The following is a 16,174-nucleotide window of genomic DNA, read 5'->3' on the forward strand; positions in this document are numbered from 1 at the left end:
TGTGTGTGTGTACGTGTGTTGTGTGTATAAGGAACAGCTGTAATCCAAAAGCACAGTTGATGTCTGTCAGATGTTTTTGGTTGGGAGGTATTCAGTCAGCTATGGATGTTTTGAATCTGAAAATCAATTAATTAGCTAAAAACTCCAGGCCATAATGTGGATTTCACCAAATTAATTGCAGCAGAATTGCCCCCCCCGTCCCCCGACCCCGAGATCTCACAGACATGAAGAAAGAGCACAAGCGAAGAGCAGCAGTTGTTAGTACTAGAGAAGCGCCAAGCGTGAGCACGGTAACTGCGGCATCAGGAGTTCTGAGGAGGCGCGAGAGCGTCAGAGAGGAACAGAGCTGGACGGTTAGCACGCCGCGCGGGGGACTTACTCAGACTGCGGCACACCGCCGTGCAGTACTCCTCCGAGTCGAAATTGTTGCGGTTGCCGGCGCAGCCCCCGTAAGTGAAGCGCACACACCTCTTCAGGCTCATGTCGAAGTGCCAGCGGGGCATGGAGGCACGGCAGGGGCCAGTTTCCGCCGGCAGGGCGCACACCGCTAACAGGGGAGAGTAATTACAGCAGGCCGCCACAGTGGGGCAGCACTGAGCTAGCGCACACCGCTAACAGGGGAGAGTCATTCTAGCAGGCCGCCACAGTGGGCAGCACTGATCTAGCACACCCTGCTAACAGGGGAGAGTCATTACAGCAGACTGCTACAGTGGGGCAGCACTGAGATCTATGCTAGCACACACCGCTAACAGGGGAATGTAATTACAGCAGACTGCAACAGTGGGGCAGCACTGAGCTCTATGCTAGCGCACACCACTAACAGAGAAGAGTAATTATAGCAGGTCACCACAGTGGGGCAGCACGGAGCTGTGCTAGCGCACACCGTTAACAGGGGAGAGTAATTACATCAGGCCACCACAGTGGGGCAATATTGAGCACTGTGTGTTCTGACTGACCACCATTGACTGGTCAGTTGACCAATTCTGATGTCCAACAGAACAGCAAACTGCCTATAAACACCACCAAGGTAAACAGGCAACTGTAAGGATTGTCAATCAGAGTACTGAAAATATGGTTATAGCTAAAAATGAATGCATTGACGACAGCTGAAAAAATAAATACCTCAAAACATTTAAATTTTAATGTGAAAGTGATTTATATTTGAAATCTATATTTTTACAGTACAATATAGAACACTAATTCTATAACCATATGAGCATGAAGATAATCTTGTACATTATCATTCATTTTAAGTTGCATTACATTTATTATAAACTAAAATAGACTGGATAGAAGCCATGAAACGTGAAAAAGCATTTTTGATATTATCATATTTATGTTGACAGCTTGGAAAGATGGAGCTTCCCTGGAGTATCAAATGGAAAGTGTCAAGATGGAGAGCAGAAGAGGCACCATGTGCCCAAGGATGAGTCCAGCATACTGACCTTTGACCTCCTGTGCGGTCTTGTCCGCTGGGCTGTCCACTTCCTTCTCATCCTGTTCCTCTATGTCCGCCTCCGCCTCCTCATCCTTATACGCATAGTCATAGTCTTCCTCATCAACGTCATCTTCATCTTCTTCCACTGCGGTCTGAGTGGGCGTGGCAGGCTCGCTGAGTGGGAAGGAGAGAGCGATGTAATCGGGTCGGCCGGCAAACGCTCATTCAGACACTTGTAACATGTATACGGCGCTGTTACACACCTCTCCTCCACTGGCTCTTCCTCCTCCGCCTCCTCCTCCTCCTCCTCCTCCTCCTCGTCTATCTCAGTCGCCTCTTCCTCATCTTCCTCATCCTTCTCAGGGTGGAAGGGGGGGCAGCACACGTACTCTGTTCCGTGGAACTTATCGATGGAACACGGCAGCAGCATTCCGTAGCTGTGCAGGGTCATACCATTCTCAGAGCAACCCTGGGGGAGGGGGAGTCCATTAGCTTAAGTAACCAGTTAGCATGTACCAGATAATTGAAATCAATGTATAATCATACAAAATAATAATTAATATTCTAAATTTGGAATTGTTTAATTCCCAACATGTCTGTAAGAATTTTAAGTATTTCTCATATTTCATATTTCTCAGTATTTGACCCAATAACTCATTGCCAACTAACCTACCTGTACAATCAGTCAATATGAAAGAGCATTGGAGAAAATAGAGGATTCCCTTTACATGTCTCAGTAGTATTCTGGAAATTTAGTAGTGTCTAAAGGGTTAAAATATTCCAAATAAGCGTATGCCTCATGCCTGTTCATTGCTCGCAGGACCCGTGACAAAAATACCAGTGCAAACGAGGCAGGCGTAGGCATAGGCCTAATCTTTTCATTTCATTACAACCACATCCTTATTGAATTTTTTTTTTTTTTTTGCTCTAGTTCAAAGCTTCCCCATTACTGATCAGAGTGTGATGAAATGATGAGTTTGAAGGGGTGGTGCTGATGTCACAGCGGTGTGTGTGTGTGAGGACGGGGGGGACGGGGGGGATTAGCTGTATTCGTGGCCGCCTCGCTAATCTGATTAGCGGAAAAACCGGAGAGATCAGAGCTCTCAGTGTAGGCAGACCTCCTCCACAGGACCAGCTACGGCTGGATACATGGAGGGACCTGGGCAGGGCTGGGGCAGTGTCCACACTTTACCAATCCCCGTTTCATTAACCGGGCGTTACAGTACAGCTTCAACCGTTAATGTTATTGCACGCGTTCAAGATGAGTTTCAGTTGACTGTCGGCACACTGTCTCTAGACGAAGAGTGTTATTATCCTGGCCTATGCTGCTCTCGCTTCTATAACTCAACACCTGCTAGCTGAATGCACTTGACATTACCACCACCACATAATATTCGCACAGCGGCAACAGCAATCCATTCTTTCCACATTAGCCTGTTTATTCTTCGGTTCAAAGTATAAAATTCAACTGCAGTAACTGAAGTAAATATCAATGCCATATTTCTATAAAGACAATAAATAGGCGCTGCAGTTCTCATCTCGCATCCATGTCAGCCAGCTGGTGAAAATGTATGATAGAATATCAGCTGTGTTGATTTAGCATTTCCTTTGCTTTGTGACTGTAGAATCATAACTTTTCCTATTCACAATAACTGAAAATGCTCTGAAATCTGCAGGAATTTTACTGGTATCAGGATGAATTACAATAATCTTCACTTATTAAATGCATTTTATACATGGATTACAAATCAAAAAGCTTTACAAGACAGCACTAAATAAAAAAATTCATACAAAATAATAAAAAGCAATACATAAAATGTAAAAACAGAAAACCCCCCAAAAAAACGGGTGCCTAAAGATCAGATCAAACAATGATCTGATACAGCACTGATCATAATTAAGTCCACAGATTGACTTCATTTCCCAGAATTCCCCCTGCATCAGGGCCTCACCTGCTTGGCCACGCCCTGCCACTGCTGGTGACTGACGCACATGTCCATGCGCTCGTTGTGGAAGAACTTGCACGTCTCCGGAACCAGCAGGACGTCGCTGACAAACTCGCCAACTGTGAACGACAGTCACGTGACACGGGTTACACGATATGCATTACAGTTATTTAGCTGACACTTTCATCCAAAGGGACTTACAGTTGATTAGACTAAGCAGGGGCCAATCCCTGGAGCAATGTTGGGTTAAACGCCTTGCTCAATGACCCAGCAGCTGCACTGACATTATTGTGGCTACACTGGGACTCAGAAACCTTCCGGCTTCCAGTCAAGCACCTTAGCCACTAGGCTATGGCTGCTGCCCTCAGGGTTGATCAGGGAAGGGACCATTTCACAATCACACTCAACTTAACGGGAAATGCTGCTCAGCACAAGACCCTCTGCCAAGCCAGCAGAATTATGAGAACTGCAGGTTTAGCAACAGCATACGGAAGACCGTATTAATTCGGTCAATGGTCATATCATTGCCCTGTGAAATAGGGACAAAAGGACAAAAAATAATAATAATTCAGACCCCCCCCCCTCCCCATATGAACAAGCTGGGAAACAAATGCATAAAAAACTTAAAGGAAACTGCCTTGTCAAGTTACTGCTGATATAAATAAAATAAAAATAGTCCTTTAAGGTTCCGTTTTAGAGTTCCTGCTCTGCTCTCGAAAATAATTCTGTCTCATCCAGTTTAGCCAAAACTGACAGATAGGATTACTAAAACGCAGACAATGCCTTTTTGTTGAGTTTTTTTTAAGAAATACAATTTAAAAGGCAGCGATAAGGATCACAAAAATCAGACGTATTATGTTCCACTTGATACATTAAGTGACATAAACACCATTTACGTCATACACTCATAAACCAAACTGCAAAAAGACAGTAGAAAGGCAAACAAAGCCGTGCCTTTTAAAGCGATCATTTCGCGGCTAGCCACAGCTGAGCCCAGAGGCTCCTCTCCACCGCCATATAAAAGGAAAAAGAAAATGGAGAAACCCAATGTTTTGGAAAATGAGAGGGTAGAGAGAGGTGGCGGAGTTTAAAATAGCAGAAGGACACGACCCGGTTCATACCACACCCAAGACTGCCTACATCGCTCCTCAAAAAAAAGAAAGAAACTTTTTCTGTTGAAGTCTCTTTTTTAAAATCGGTTTTTGTAGCCTGCAGGAATTCTACTGGGAGTCTGAAAGAACGGGGGTTAAAAGTACTTGACCTCCCCCGCAGTGCGCAGAGAATTGTCAATGACGCCGTGTTCGCCAAGGAAAATACACTGCAGTTCAGTATGAAAGGAGAATTTTGTTCCGAGCATTGGTGAGTAATCTCCAGGAGTTTCTCGGGAGTCAGAGAGGAATTGGAAGCATTATAGCACTTGACCCAGGTCAGCCCATCACCAACGGGCCCAGGGATCCCTGTGCGCTGTGCCAGCCTGCTGGGGGGGTGGGCTGGGGGTTAGCCCGACCCTGTGGGTGTAGCAGACGCCAGCTACTCTCAGTTCTTTCCCCACCCAAACCACAGACCAAACCCAGATTGATCATTATCCCAGAGGCTGCAGGTTCAATTCCAAGGCACTGCCGTCGTACTCTCGAGCCAAGGCACTTAACATTAATTGTCCTCAGTCAAAATATCCAATGGTATAAAGGGACTGTATGTAGAAGCGTAACAGCTCTCTGGACTCTGCGCTAAATGCCTGAAGGAAAGTGTGAGAGTAAATTACAGCCAGCCCAGACCAGGCTGTACCTGGTGTGTCCTGTGGTGGTGAGAGGCCGAGAGGCAGCCGTTAAACCCTGAAGAACACCGAAATAAATCTGCATCACAGACCAACAGCAATACATTATAAACACAGAAAATAATCTCTCCACCGCGGAAACTAAAGGTTTTTTCCCCAGCCATGTTCCTTCATCTCTCAAATACCTTCAGTATTTATCCATTACATAACCACCACTATTGGAAAAAACACACATGACCCATTTAGATTGCCATAAATAGGACACTGCAAATGATATGCAGAAAAGACGTTATTGTGGGGACTATGGACTAATTAAAAAAGTAATTCTCATAGCTTGGGAAAAGCGCTTCACAAATAAAATGCATTATTATAAGGGTGTTTCTCAAAATCTTTTCTTGTCTGGTCTTGTGTTCCCGGGAAGGCCCAAGTTGTGTTCCAAAAGCACAATGATCCGCACGAGAAGGCCAGCCTAAGGAAGGATGAAAGTCTGGCAGAGCATTGAGACAGGTAGATGAAACGTAAAAATTGGGGTTGGAGGAAGGCAAATCTTTCTTAATAATCCTTTCCAAAGTTTTAAAAATGAATTTTACATTTCAGCAGAGAAATTAATTCACGCAACTACAAAATGTCCCGAGTGAAACGAGGATTTCGCCAAACGGGAGATCAGTAACATGAATAAGTAGCATGAATAAGTGTGAATGAAGCAACCTAAATGCTTTAACTAGCACAAGAACAGTGGACGAGACATTTTGTTCACTTTCATGTTTTAAGTAGGCTACAATTGATGTACAATTAGAATTAAACAACTGTATACCTCCGAACCTGATAAAATAAAGCCTTACAAATAAGTCACATACACCGAGCATGTGGTATCCACACATCACAAACAGACGCTGCTCGTGAAATACATATGGCAGCATTTTCGGTCCTTGTGTTCTTGGAAGTGTGGTCTTACAAGAACACAAAAACCGAGGAAACTGTGTGGTAATCGGCGTGTGGTTTCTCAATTAAAAGTAACAAGACTATACGTCTGTGGGATTACTCACTGGTTTCACTGCTGCTTGGCCTTTGGCCTGACAAAGACGAGCCAGGAACCACCTTCCTCAAAGAGACGCTTCCTCATCTGAGCAATTCCACGGTAACCGACATTACAGAATTACGGTATTTGCACGGTAAAGACCAATACAGCTACATAAAGAAATTGACATATGCAATTATAACTCTCAGGAGGAACTGTCTATTATGTAGCTGTATAGGGCTTCACCACCCAAATATCCAGCAGTTGCAACGTCAGCTACCATGGAATTGGTCAGCTACCATGGAATTGGCCCAATTTTCAAAAATTTAGCAACATTAATGATTATGGGAGATGGACATATGCTTTGTTAATGGTTTTTTATAATACAGGCACACATAACATAAATTGGGAATTTGCTGAAGTTCTTATTTGCATTTCTGAAGACAGGGTTTCACACAGCAGTCACCGAGGAGTAAACCCAATATGATTTCTATTAGCACCCCTGAAGAGCAAAATGCTGCGTTTTCATTTAAGTATCCTTCTTTAGACGTCAACATTTTTGCTGCTCTTCCAGCATTTGAAAAACACAATTTTCAAGATGAAAAGGGAACTACATTTCTGTTGCTGTTATTATTATTATTTTTTAAACAGAGCAAACTCCAGACAAATATAAAGCGTTGAGGAAAGGCAGTGAGATTTCATCAGGCTGCCGTCAGTCTGCCGGAGACTGTGAGGAGACCCCAGGGGGATTCAGAACGCAGGGCCGTCAGCCACTTGTCATGTCATTGATGTTTGTGCACTGGCTTATACTTTTCCCCTCTGTCAATCCCTGTCCTGGTATTACAGCAAGCCAGGCTGCAATCAGCCAAAAGCCGTCACTGCCTCCATCCGTTAGTCGCAACACGCCTTCCACCAGGGTCTCTTTCCTACCGCTCGCTTTTCACGCCATTATTCTTTTCCCATCGGGAGAGGCAAGACAAAAGGAAAAGAAGTGAAGACAGGGAAATAGGGAAAACGGGAATTAGGCAAATGGAACGTCCTTGGTCCTTCAAACGTCAGTTCGATGGGGAGAGGTGGATCCACAGGTCGATCAGTTACACAAATTCTGAGAAATACTTCAGCAAAGGATGCGCTCATGTTTCCTTGCTCAAGAAAAGTTATGAGCCTCCTAACTTATAGCTTCGAGCCATTAAAAGGAAAGTTTAACAGGTTGAAATGTCCTTCAAGATGCTGGACCTCGATGGGTCAGGCAAAGAAAAGGTGAAGAAAAAAGAAAAAGTGACTGAAAAGAGCCCTAGGGGTACCCATCTAGGATCAGTTTGGCCATTTTAGCTCATAGTGGAGAAGGCTAGAATATGAAGAGTGGATGAACTGATCCTAGGTCAGTAGTCCAGCTTCAAGACAATTGCAGGAATCAAAGGGTGCTGCTGGGGGGGTTATGATTCCACCATCATTAAACCCTCTCGCTCTCTCTCTCGCTCTCTTCACCCTTGTGCCAAAACACACTGGCTGTCGTCACATCACTCCTCTCATTTCATTCTAAATGAGTTTCATGTTCTTCAGTGGAATCTGGAAACATGCAACAGACAAATCTGATGCAACAGGGGCTTTGAGGCTGAACTGAATAGAAACGGTTTCTCTTTGTGTTACAATCTTCCACTGTTCCTCCCCCCTCAACAATTGAGCGCTTTGTCTCCCCCCAAAAAAACACAGTACTCTTGCCCTGTGTGCTCATTAAATCTACTTCTGCTCCCGTTTCCAACAGTCAGTCTGTTTGCTTTTACAATGTCAAAGCTATACAAAGTTTACTGTAGCGTAACTTGTCTTAATTGCTTAAATTTTGCTCTAGAATTTATTTTATTGTCTTCTCTCTACTGTAGAATAGGCTTTCTACATGCAGCTTTTGTGCCCTGTAGAATTATGGCCAACAACAGCTTAGAAATCACCGTGAAAATGTGTGTGTGTGTGTGTGTGTGTGTGTGTGTGTGTGCAGAGCAGGACAAACTGTAATGGGGTTTGACAGAAATAGATTTAAAAATGAGTGACATTTATAGTTTGTGTGGATTAGGTGATGTCATGGTGCCGTTTTACAATCCGGTCTGTCCCTCAGGGGGGCCTGGAGTTCCCGTCCCAGGAAGGGGAAAAATACAGCATTCTGTTCGTAATCTTCTCCTTGGGAGTTTTTACATTGCTCAAAAATGGCTCACAGCCATGAGGAACGGCAGAACGGGAAGCAGTAATGACTCAAAGTGCTGAATCGCAACAAAAAGCAGAAGCAGATGCCACGGCCCTCCTGGGACTTGAGGACTTCCGTTTCAGATGGGAGACGGTGTCCGAATCTCAGGAGGCCCTATCAGGAGTGGTATTCTGGTGGCCGTCCAGGTTTGTGACGGAGAGGCCTTCCTGCCCACAGGTTTCCAGGACAGGATAACAGAGGCCAAGCTGAACTTTCACAGCCCTCTGTCGCTTATGTGTTGAGTGTCTTTCTCCAGGTGTGAGCTGTAGGATTGTCAGGTCACCGTCAATCATCTACGCCCCCCAGACGTCGCTATAAATCATTTCTAGAAGCGGGCGAGTGGTTCAAGGACTGCCGGGGTGGGGGCCTAGGGGAGGGTGCTCATAACAGCTTGTGTAAATCACCCAACGCTGCCTGAAATTCTCCCGTCCAAGATGTTCTTAAGGCTGTGGGTCTTATGAAGCTTGTGGAGATGGTGTGGTTTACATATTTTTTCTAGAACATTGCCTACCGCACCCGCAAACCGGAGTTTGGGAACCAAAGTGTTCTAAGCAACTGTGTCTGGTGGGAACATTCATGAGGGCACACCTCTTCTGAAGATGATCAGAGGCACACAGAAGAGCCAAACACTGGGTCTGAAATGACTGAGCAGCACCAACGGAAGAGGAAATCCTTTAGATTAACCAGTGGTACACAAAGCTAATCCATTCATTCATTTAAAGAGGACATGTGTACTCACTCGCACTGCACACACAAACACATGCATACACATACACGCACGCACCCAAGTGCAGGAGCAGTCAGTGAAACCACAGAATCTGGTATGAAAGTGATTATTTTTCCATTAAACAGAAGAGGGATGATGTCGCTCGGAAAAGGATTATGTCCCGATTCAGTGAGTATGAGCAGTGAGAGAGAGCGGGCGAGAGCGGGCGAGAGCGGGCGAGAGCGGGCGAGAGCGGGCGAGAGCGGGCGAGAGAGGGCGAGAGAGGGCGAGAGAGGGCGAGAGAGGGCGAGAGAGAGCGAGAGAGAGCGAGAGAGAGCCAGAGAGCGAGAGAGAGCGAGAGAGAGCGAGAGAGAGCGAGAGAGAGCAAGCGAGCGAGAACAGGATAAGAGATGAATGATTAAAACATCTTATTCATTAAAAAACAAACTTAAAATCCCTGCTAGGCTACAGCAGCAGTAACATGCAAATATGGGACTCGGAAAGCCCAAATACAAGTGCGTATGTATCTGCACAAGACAATGAGGGAGTGAGTCGGGTGAATCGGGGGGTAAATGTTCCCTGTACTCTGCGCCTCGGCAAGATGACAGACTGCAGTGCCAGCGCTTCATCTCTGCCCCCCCCCCCCCCCCCAGCCCTCGCCGGACACCCAAAAATCTGCAATCTCTCCGCGCCTCTGACTGTCAGCCCATTTCACAGTCCACTGACGCCACTAATGGCTTTCCTGCCCATACAGCTCCACAACTCAATCACTGATTGGGAGTGACAGAGAGACAAGGATACATGGAGCGAGGGAGGGGGAGAGAGAATGAAGGATGGTGAAAAAGGAGGGAAGGAAGGAGGGGGGAAAGAGGAATTTGCCTATTCATCGGCAGGTGAAAAGGGAAAGCTCTACTGGTGGGATAGAGGAGAGCTGGCATGGGGATTTATACCAACAAACAGACTCCCTCCAAGCACAGAAATTTAGCTGATTCCATACGAATAAATACACTCTCTCAAAACACAAGACTTGAACTGATGTACACCAACAAACACAGGCTCTCTTCAGGCACAAAACTTTCACTGATTTACACCAACAAACACAGGCTCCCTCCGAGCACAACTAAAACTGATGTACACCAACAAATACAGGCCCTCTCAAAGTACAAAACTTCAACTGATGCACACCAAACGCAAAAAATCTCTCCAAGCACAAAACTTTTAACTGACTGAGAATATGGGACAAAGGAGGAGAGAGGTGGGAATTTACATTTCCACAGAGAGCGAGAGATGGTGAAAAACACAGGAAGATAGCACAACAGACACCGATAAACAATGAGACTACAACAGAGTGTGCCAGTGAGAGTGGAAGAGCGAGCAACGGAGAGAGAGAGAGAAGGAAAGAAGAGATGGGGGAAAAAGAGGAAGAGACAAAGATACGGCATACTGTATTTCGGAGGAACACAAGAAAAGAGGACAGGAAGGCCCACTCAGTTTTTTAACTCCTTCTTTTGTTATGGGACTCAGTTCCATGTATTTACTCACTCATTCCAACCCTCCCTCACTGAGATGCGCGTGCGAGTGTATGTATCACCACAGAATAAATCATCAATAACACACAAAAACCCCTGAAACAGCAGCTACAGTGAGCAGCCCTGTGGCACGTGAATGCAGAGCCCGCAGTCCCACACACCAGGCTTGGAGGCAGCTGCTAGTTTTATGGCCACTGTCTGAGGGGGGAAATGAGACCGTGTTTTATAGCGCTACACGTGGCAGCTCCGTAATGGTGTTTCGGGCTCTGCCCATCGCTCCTGAAACACATTAGCCACAATCTAGGCCGGATCTGCCGACTCACTGGCGTAGGGCCTGGGCCGTATCCAATCGCATCCCGCCCTCTTTATTACCGTTCTACATCACCTTCAACCGAGGGCCGGGCCCTTCTCCCAGACCTAATAGCTCCCACGCAAACCGTAACGGATGATTTGAGGACTTCAGAGAAATACGGTCCGACTCTGCTGACATGCACAGCTCATCCCTGACTGGCGTGTGAAAATGGCCAACGAGAGCGCTTACCCAGGCATTTGTATGGCAGCACCGTGTGGGCGTGGCCCTTGCACTGCTTCTGGTCCTTCCTGCACCAGTTCTCGATGCGGATTTGCTGGTTGGCCTCCACCACGTTGGTGATGTGGAGCTCAGGGTACATCTGTCGCAGAAGGAGAAACGGGAGAGTTTAAAGCTGCTGAGCTGTGCCTTGTAATCTGAAGATAACAGCAGCTCATCCATTAGAGGGCAGAAGATTACTTCTACTCTACCCCGGCACTGAAGTTGCATCGATCCAGTCATACAACGCATGGGCCCGGCCCCTGAAGGGGAAGTGGCAGTTTGTGAGATTGGCCCCGGCAAAGAGTTTGTCAGTATTAAATTACAGGTTGACTTGGTTTGAATTCCAACTGGGGTCCATAAAATAAATGAATAAATAAATAAAAATAAAATGTTGGATGTATGTTGGATGTATGACTTTGACATTTATGAAGCGAATATAAAATCAATTGTGGTTCAATGAGAATTTTGACATCCATGCAGTGAATTAAAAAATCGATGGTCAAACTGCCTGACCTGCTTCACAGTGATACGCATGGTTTAATAATCAATCAAAACACACCCGCAAGAGTGCAGGAGAGAAAAACGCCTTTGAGAGTATTCTAAAGGTTTCTGATGGCTCTGCACAGAGGGGATAGCAGTCAGAAGTGAACCTGCCTCTAGGGACCAGGTTTAATAATGCAAAAAAGCCACTGTTCCGGCAACTGCCCCAGAGAACAGCTCCCAGGCTGGACCTTCCTACAACACATTTTGTTGACAAATGAAGAAGCAAGGCTGACAAATTTCTCCAAATCGGCAGTGGGGGCGAGGAAGTGCTAGCACTGCAGCTCAGCTCTGAGGGATCATAACTCTGGAGCTTCATTGCATGACAATCTTTAGATTTGTAGATCTAAAGATCTGACATGCAGCTCAGGATGCCGATTTATGTTGTTGAGTGCACTGTTGACGACGTTGGAATCAGGCTGTGCAATGAAGCAAAGAAGGGAAAACTGGAGAAAATATTCTTGTGATGATACTTCACACAAGATAAACAACCACAGCTTTACTTCACTTGGGCCAACCTACATTCATATATGGGGGTTGCAATGGAACCGCCTCATTCTTGCTTCAGGTAAAACAGACTTACAGGTAAGCTAAACCAATGAATACATGGCCTTGAGGTTATGTAGTATTGACCAGCTTCTATGGACTCGCCAGGCATTCACCGGGCATGCTGCCATCTCCCTCTCCTTAACTTCAAAAGGTTATGGTTGCGTTTGATTAACTGGAGTTTCTGCTGCTATATTTCAGTACAGAACAGAGTGCAGAGTCATCACTACAATACTTGTTCCCACCGCTTCAGGAATACTGAATTAAATTAAGGCTTGTTAAATTGGAATGATTCCGCTTTAATCGTCAGGAGGGAAGGCATTGAGTATCCGGTGAGTCTAGCCGGGGTGTCAAACTGAATTCCAGGGGAGAGGGGGGGCAGTGGTTTTTTGTGGTTTCCTTGCAATCAGCAGTTAATTAAGGCCTCGAGAATAAAATGTGTGGATTCTTTAGCCAATCGATGACTTTAATGAACCACAGGCACCGAGAACAACCCGAAACACCAGCAGACACTGCGGCCTGTCCAGGACTGAAGTTTGACTCCTGCAGTCTACAGAATCTGTTGTAGCGTGGAGACTGTGCGCTACGTGTTCTGTCCTCCCCACCCCTCAGGGGCATGGCGGTGTCGTAGCATCTCACCTCCTGACAGTACTGCAGCACGGCAGCCTCGGTTCCCACACAGCTCTGTGAGCCGGACGGGTCGGGCTCCCAGCGGCCAGTCTGGATGTTCACGTGCATGTTCAGCTTCCCGCAGAACATGGCCACCTGCGGCTCGGCAACGGCGAATCCTGTGCCCGCATTGGCTGCCAGAGCCTGGGGGGTGGAGACAAAGAGAGAGAGCAGGGTTAAAACAACTGCATTCAGAAACATTCATTCAGTTTCTGTCACTTCACTACTACAGAATCACTTTTTCGTATTAAGGGAGGTAAGCCCACCAATGTCTCTGTAAATCGCAAACCTCTCCCTAATTCAGGGATCAGAAGGGGTAACTCAAGTTCAGGACAGCCCCAAATTCTGCAAGATCTGCCATTTCAGCACTTGCATATGAATGAGAATGCAAAGTCACCGTTTAACTGAAGCGTCAGAGTCTACCTGACAGTGCGACCCTCCAGGATTGGCGTTAAACCTACAGACACTGCTGCCCTCCAGGTCTGGAGTTAAACCTGCAGACACCGCGGCCCTCCAGGACTGGAGTTAAACCTACAGACACTGCGGCCCTCCAGGTCTGGAGTTAAACCTAGACACTGCGGCCCTCCAGGTCTGGAGTTAAACCTACAGACACTGCAGCCCTCCAGGTCTGGAGTTAAACCTGCAGACACTGCGGCCCTCCAGAACTGGAATTAAACCTACAGACACTGCGGCCCTCCAGGAATGGAGTTAAACAAGCAGACATTACCAGGACTGGAGTTTGAGATTCCTTCAGTAATTCAAGGTCAAACTAATTAAACTGTGAAAGATGCTGGGTTTTTGCAGGTCTTTCTCCTTTCATCAATCTTCTGTGTCTGACATTTTTTTCCCTTTCTTCCTTCTCTCCTCTGTCCTGTGCACTCTTCTCTCACTCATCCTTTCCCTCGCCATCTCAGTTGCACTTCCTCTCCATCTCTTTGCTTCCATCTCCCTCCCTCTGTCCTCCCTCTCTCTGTCACACACTCTCCCTCTCACACGCTCTACCTCTCCCTCCCTCCTCTCTCTCCCGCACTGTCACTATTAATTTCCACCTGTCTCCATCTGTTGTTCTTTCTCTGCCTCTATCACTCACTGCCTCACTCCTCTCTCAGATGAGAGCTAATTAAATTGAGAATGTTCTCCCCGCTGGCATAAATGGAGTTGAGCAAGTATGTGAGAGCAGAGACATGCTCACAAAAACACACACACAGGCATGAGACAAAACCCTAGGCGCATATACAAAATTTAAATAAACTATTTAATCAACTCAACTTTTTAAACTAGATTTATTCACTGGATGTGTAAGCAGTCACATCCCCCTAAAGACCCAAATTGCACATTTGTCTGTAGACTTTGTCTCCATCGTGTTCCACAAAAGAAAAATCCTGAGAGAAAGAGCAAGAAAGAGAGGGGGGGGGTCTCCTCCACTCCATTTTGATACCATTCCTGTGCAAATGAAGGCCATTTTCGTTCTGTGAAATTGACAGTTGTTCTTCCCCATCTGCACGAGGGCAATGACGCATACCTTTTCGTTTAATGACACCCTGAACATTCAGGAACCTGCAGGTACTCATTAAACTCCCCACTGGTCTCTAAATCAAGAAAAGGGCCAATTCCTGCAACTCGATGGGGCAGAAGAAAATAAGATCAGCCCATTGGTTATTTGTTAAATGCAAAGTTTTTTCTCTCTCTATACTCTTTGAAGACTAAATAACCGGACATTTTGTAATGTCTCCTTCCTGAGGCACGGTTTGGCTCAAATTCATTTTTAACCTCCACACCTTCTCGCTAGAATGTTAAACAAAAAGGCAATACTAGTCCGAACACGCATTTCTCATTCAAATCATGCACGCTAGATAGAGCCCTTTGTTCTACACACTACGGAAAAAGATCTTTCATGGCCTTCGTGATAAATGTTTAATTCTTAAGAGACCAACGACACTAGCCTGCTGAATGTTGGGCACGTCACCCGATCGTTCCCCAGCCCCCTGCCAATTCACACAACTGAGCATTGAGCAAAGCAGCTTGGACAGGAACACTCAATCCAAGGCAGTATTTTAAGGCAGCATTCGGAAACCTGTCCTTTCGAGGGATATCGTTAACCGAAGTCAACACGATTTGAAGCCAGCAGCTTTCGACATGTCATTCTCACAAGGTATGCTGCAGATATGTTAATTTCCTTTAAAACAATGGAGGCAGCGGCAGTTATCGCAAGGGCCAGGTAATAACACAGCAGTGTGCCAGCGTTTTTATTTGTAATTCAGAAGAACCGTAACCGTGACGACAAACTGATACTTTTGAGAGCTGCTGGATGTCTCTACATGTATCCTGTGAAGCGTTGAATGTTGATTCTGTTTGGAGGCGGCGGTTGATTTGCAGGGAGTAGATAGGCGGTGGAAATAAGAGTGACACCCCATTGATTCCCCATCATGCAAGAAAAAGCAACGCAAGAACTGAGAAAATAAAGAGCGACGAGCTTTCTGCTGAGGTTTGACAACAGCTGTGTGCCGCGGAGCTAATGATCTGAAGAAAAGGAAGAAAGCAGGCTGACGTTTAAAAAATATTAAAGATTAAACCCAAGTTTTTGGTTTTCTGCAGCGAACCAAAGCCCATTAGACTCTTTGTGGGAGTTGCTTTCCCATAGATAACCGCACACAGAGACAGAAAAGGGACGACCAAGCACTAAACGTCTTGTGTTGGGCTAGAATTGAGGCCTGAGCTCACCCAAGGGAATGGCAGGTTTGGGTCAGGATGCAGGCCTCTACAGAGCACCAGATAGTCACAGAAAAGCCTGAGAAGACAGGGAGCAAACGGTCTTCAGAACGGTCAGAACTTAAGGAAGACCCCATCTCCTCTCAAACGTTGTGGCTAAGCCACATACTACGCTCGTAGCACATGCTGAAAAATGCCCCTGTGAGGAAGTCTCATGTAGCTAAAAGGGTCATCACTAGAGAGGCCACCCTAGAATGGACTAATCACAAGGGAACATTAGCCGCGAGTTGAGTTGACGTGGTATGATCAACATGACACATGCCGTTAACAGGATGGGATTCTAGTGACGACCAGCTGAAAAGGGCCAGGACGCCTCTCTCAGGTTCGTTCTCACGTGAATGAGGTCATGCCGTCGCAGGGAGCAGGGTTGACACAGGGACGTGCTGGGGGAGAGGAAACGCAGGCACTGGGTGGGCAGTCTTATCCAGAGGG

At 46.2% G+C, this 16,174-nt stretch overlaps 1 protein-coding gene across 5 annotated transcripts in view; it reads right to left on the reverse strand.

Moving 5' to 3' along the window:
* aplp2 (amyloid beta (A4) precursor-like protein 2) overlaps positions 1–16,174 on the reverse strand; it is a 56,630-nt gene that overhangs the window by 18,067 nt on the left and 22,389 nt on the right. For 4 of the 5 annotated variants that reach the window (XM_061216637.1, XM_061216638.1, XM_061216635.1 and 1 more), the window contains exons 2-7: positions 12,944–13,117; positions 11,189–11,318; positions 3,391–3,503; positions 1,702–1,907; positions 1,446–1,612; positions 380–547 (exon numbers count right to left, since the gene is read on the reverse strand). In XM_061216637.1, coding sequence (XP_061072621.1) covers positions 380–547; positions 1,446–1,612; positions 1,702–1,907; positions 3,391–3,503; positions 11,189–11,318; positions 12,944–13,117 — 958 coding nt within the window. The remainder of the gene's footprint in view (positions 1–379; positions 548–1,445; positions 1,613–1,701; positions 1,908–3,390; positions 3,504–11,188; positions 11,319–12,943; positions 13,118–16,174) is intronic. The other variant, XM_061216639.1, reaches the window with a different exon arrangement.

This window comes from Conger conger, chromosome 13, assembly GCF_963514075.1.
Source record: "Conger conger chromosome 13, fConCon1.1, whole genome shotgun sequence".
Classification (NCBI taxonomy): domain Eukaryota; kingdom Metazoa; phylum Chordata; class Actinopteri; order Anguilliformes; family Congridae; genus Conger; species Conger conger.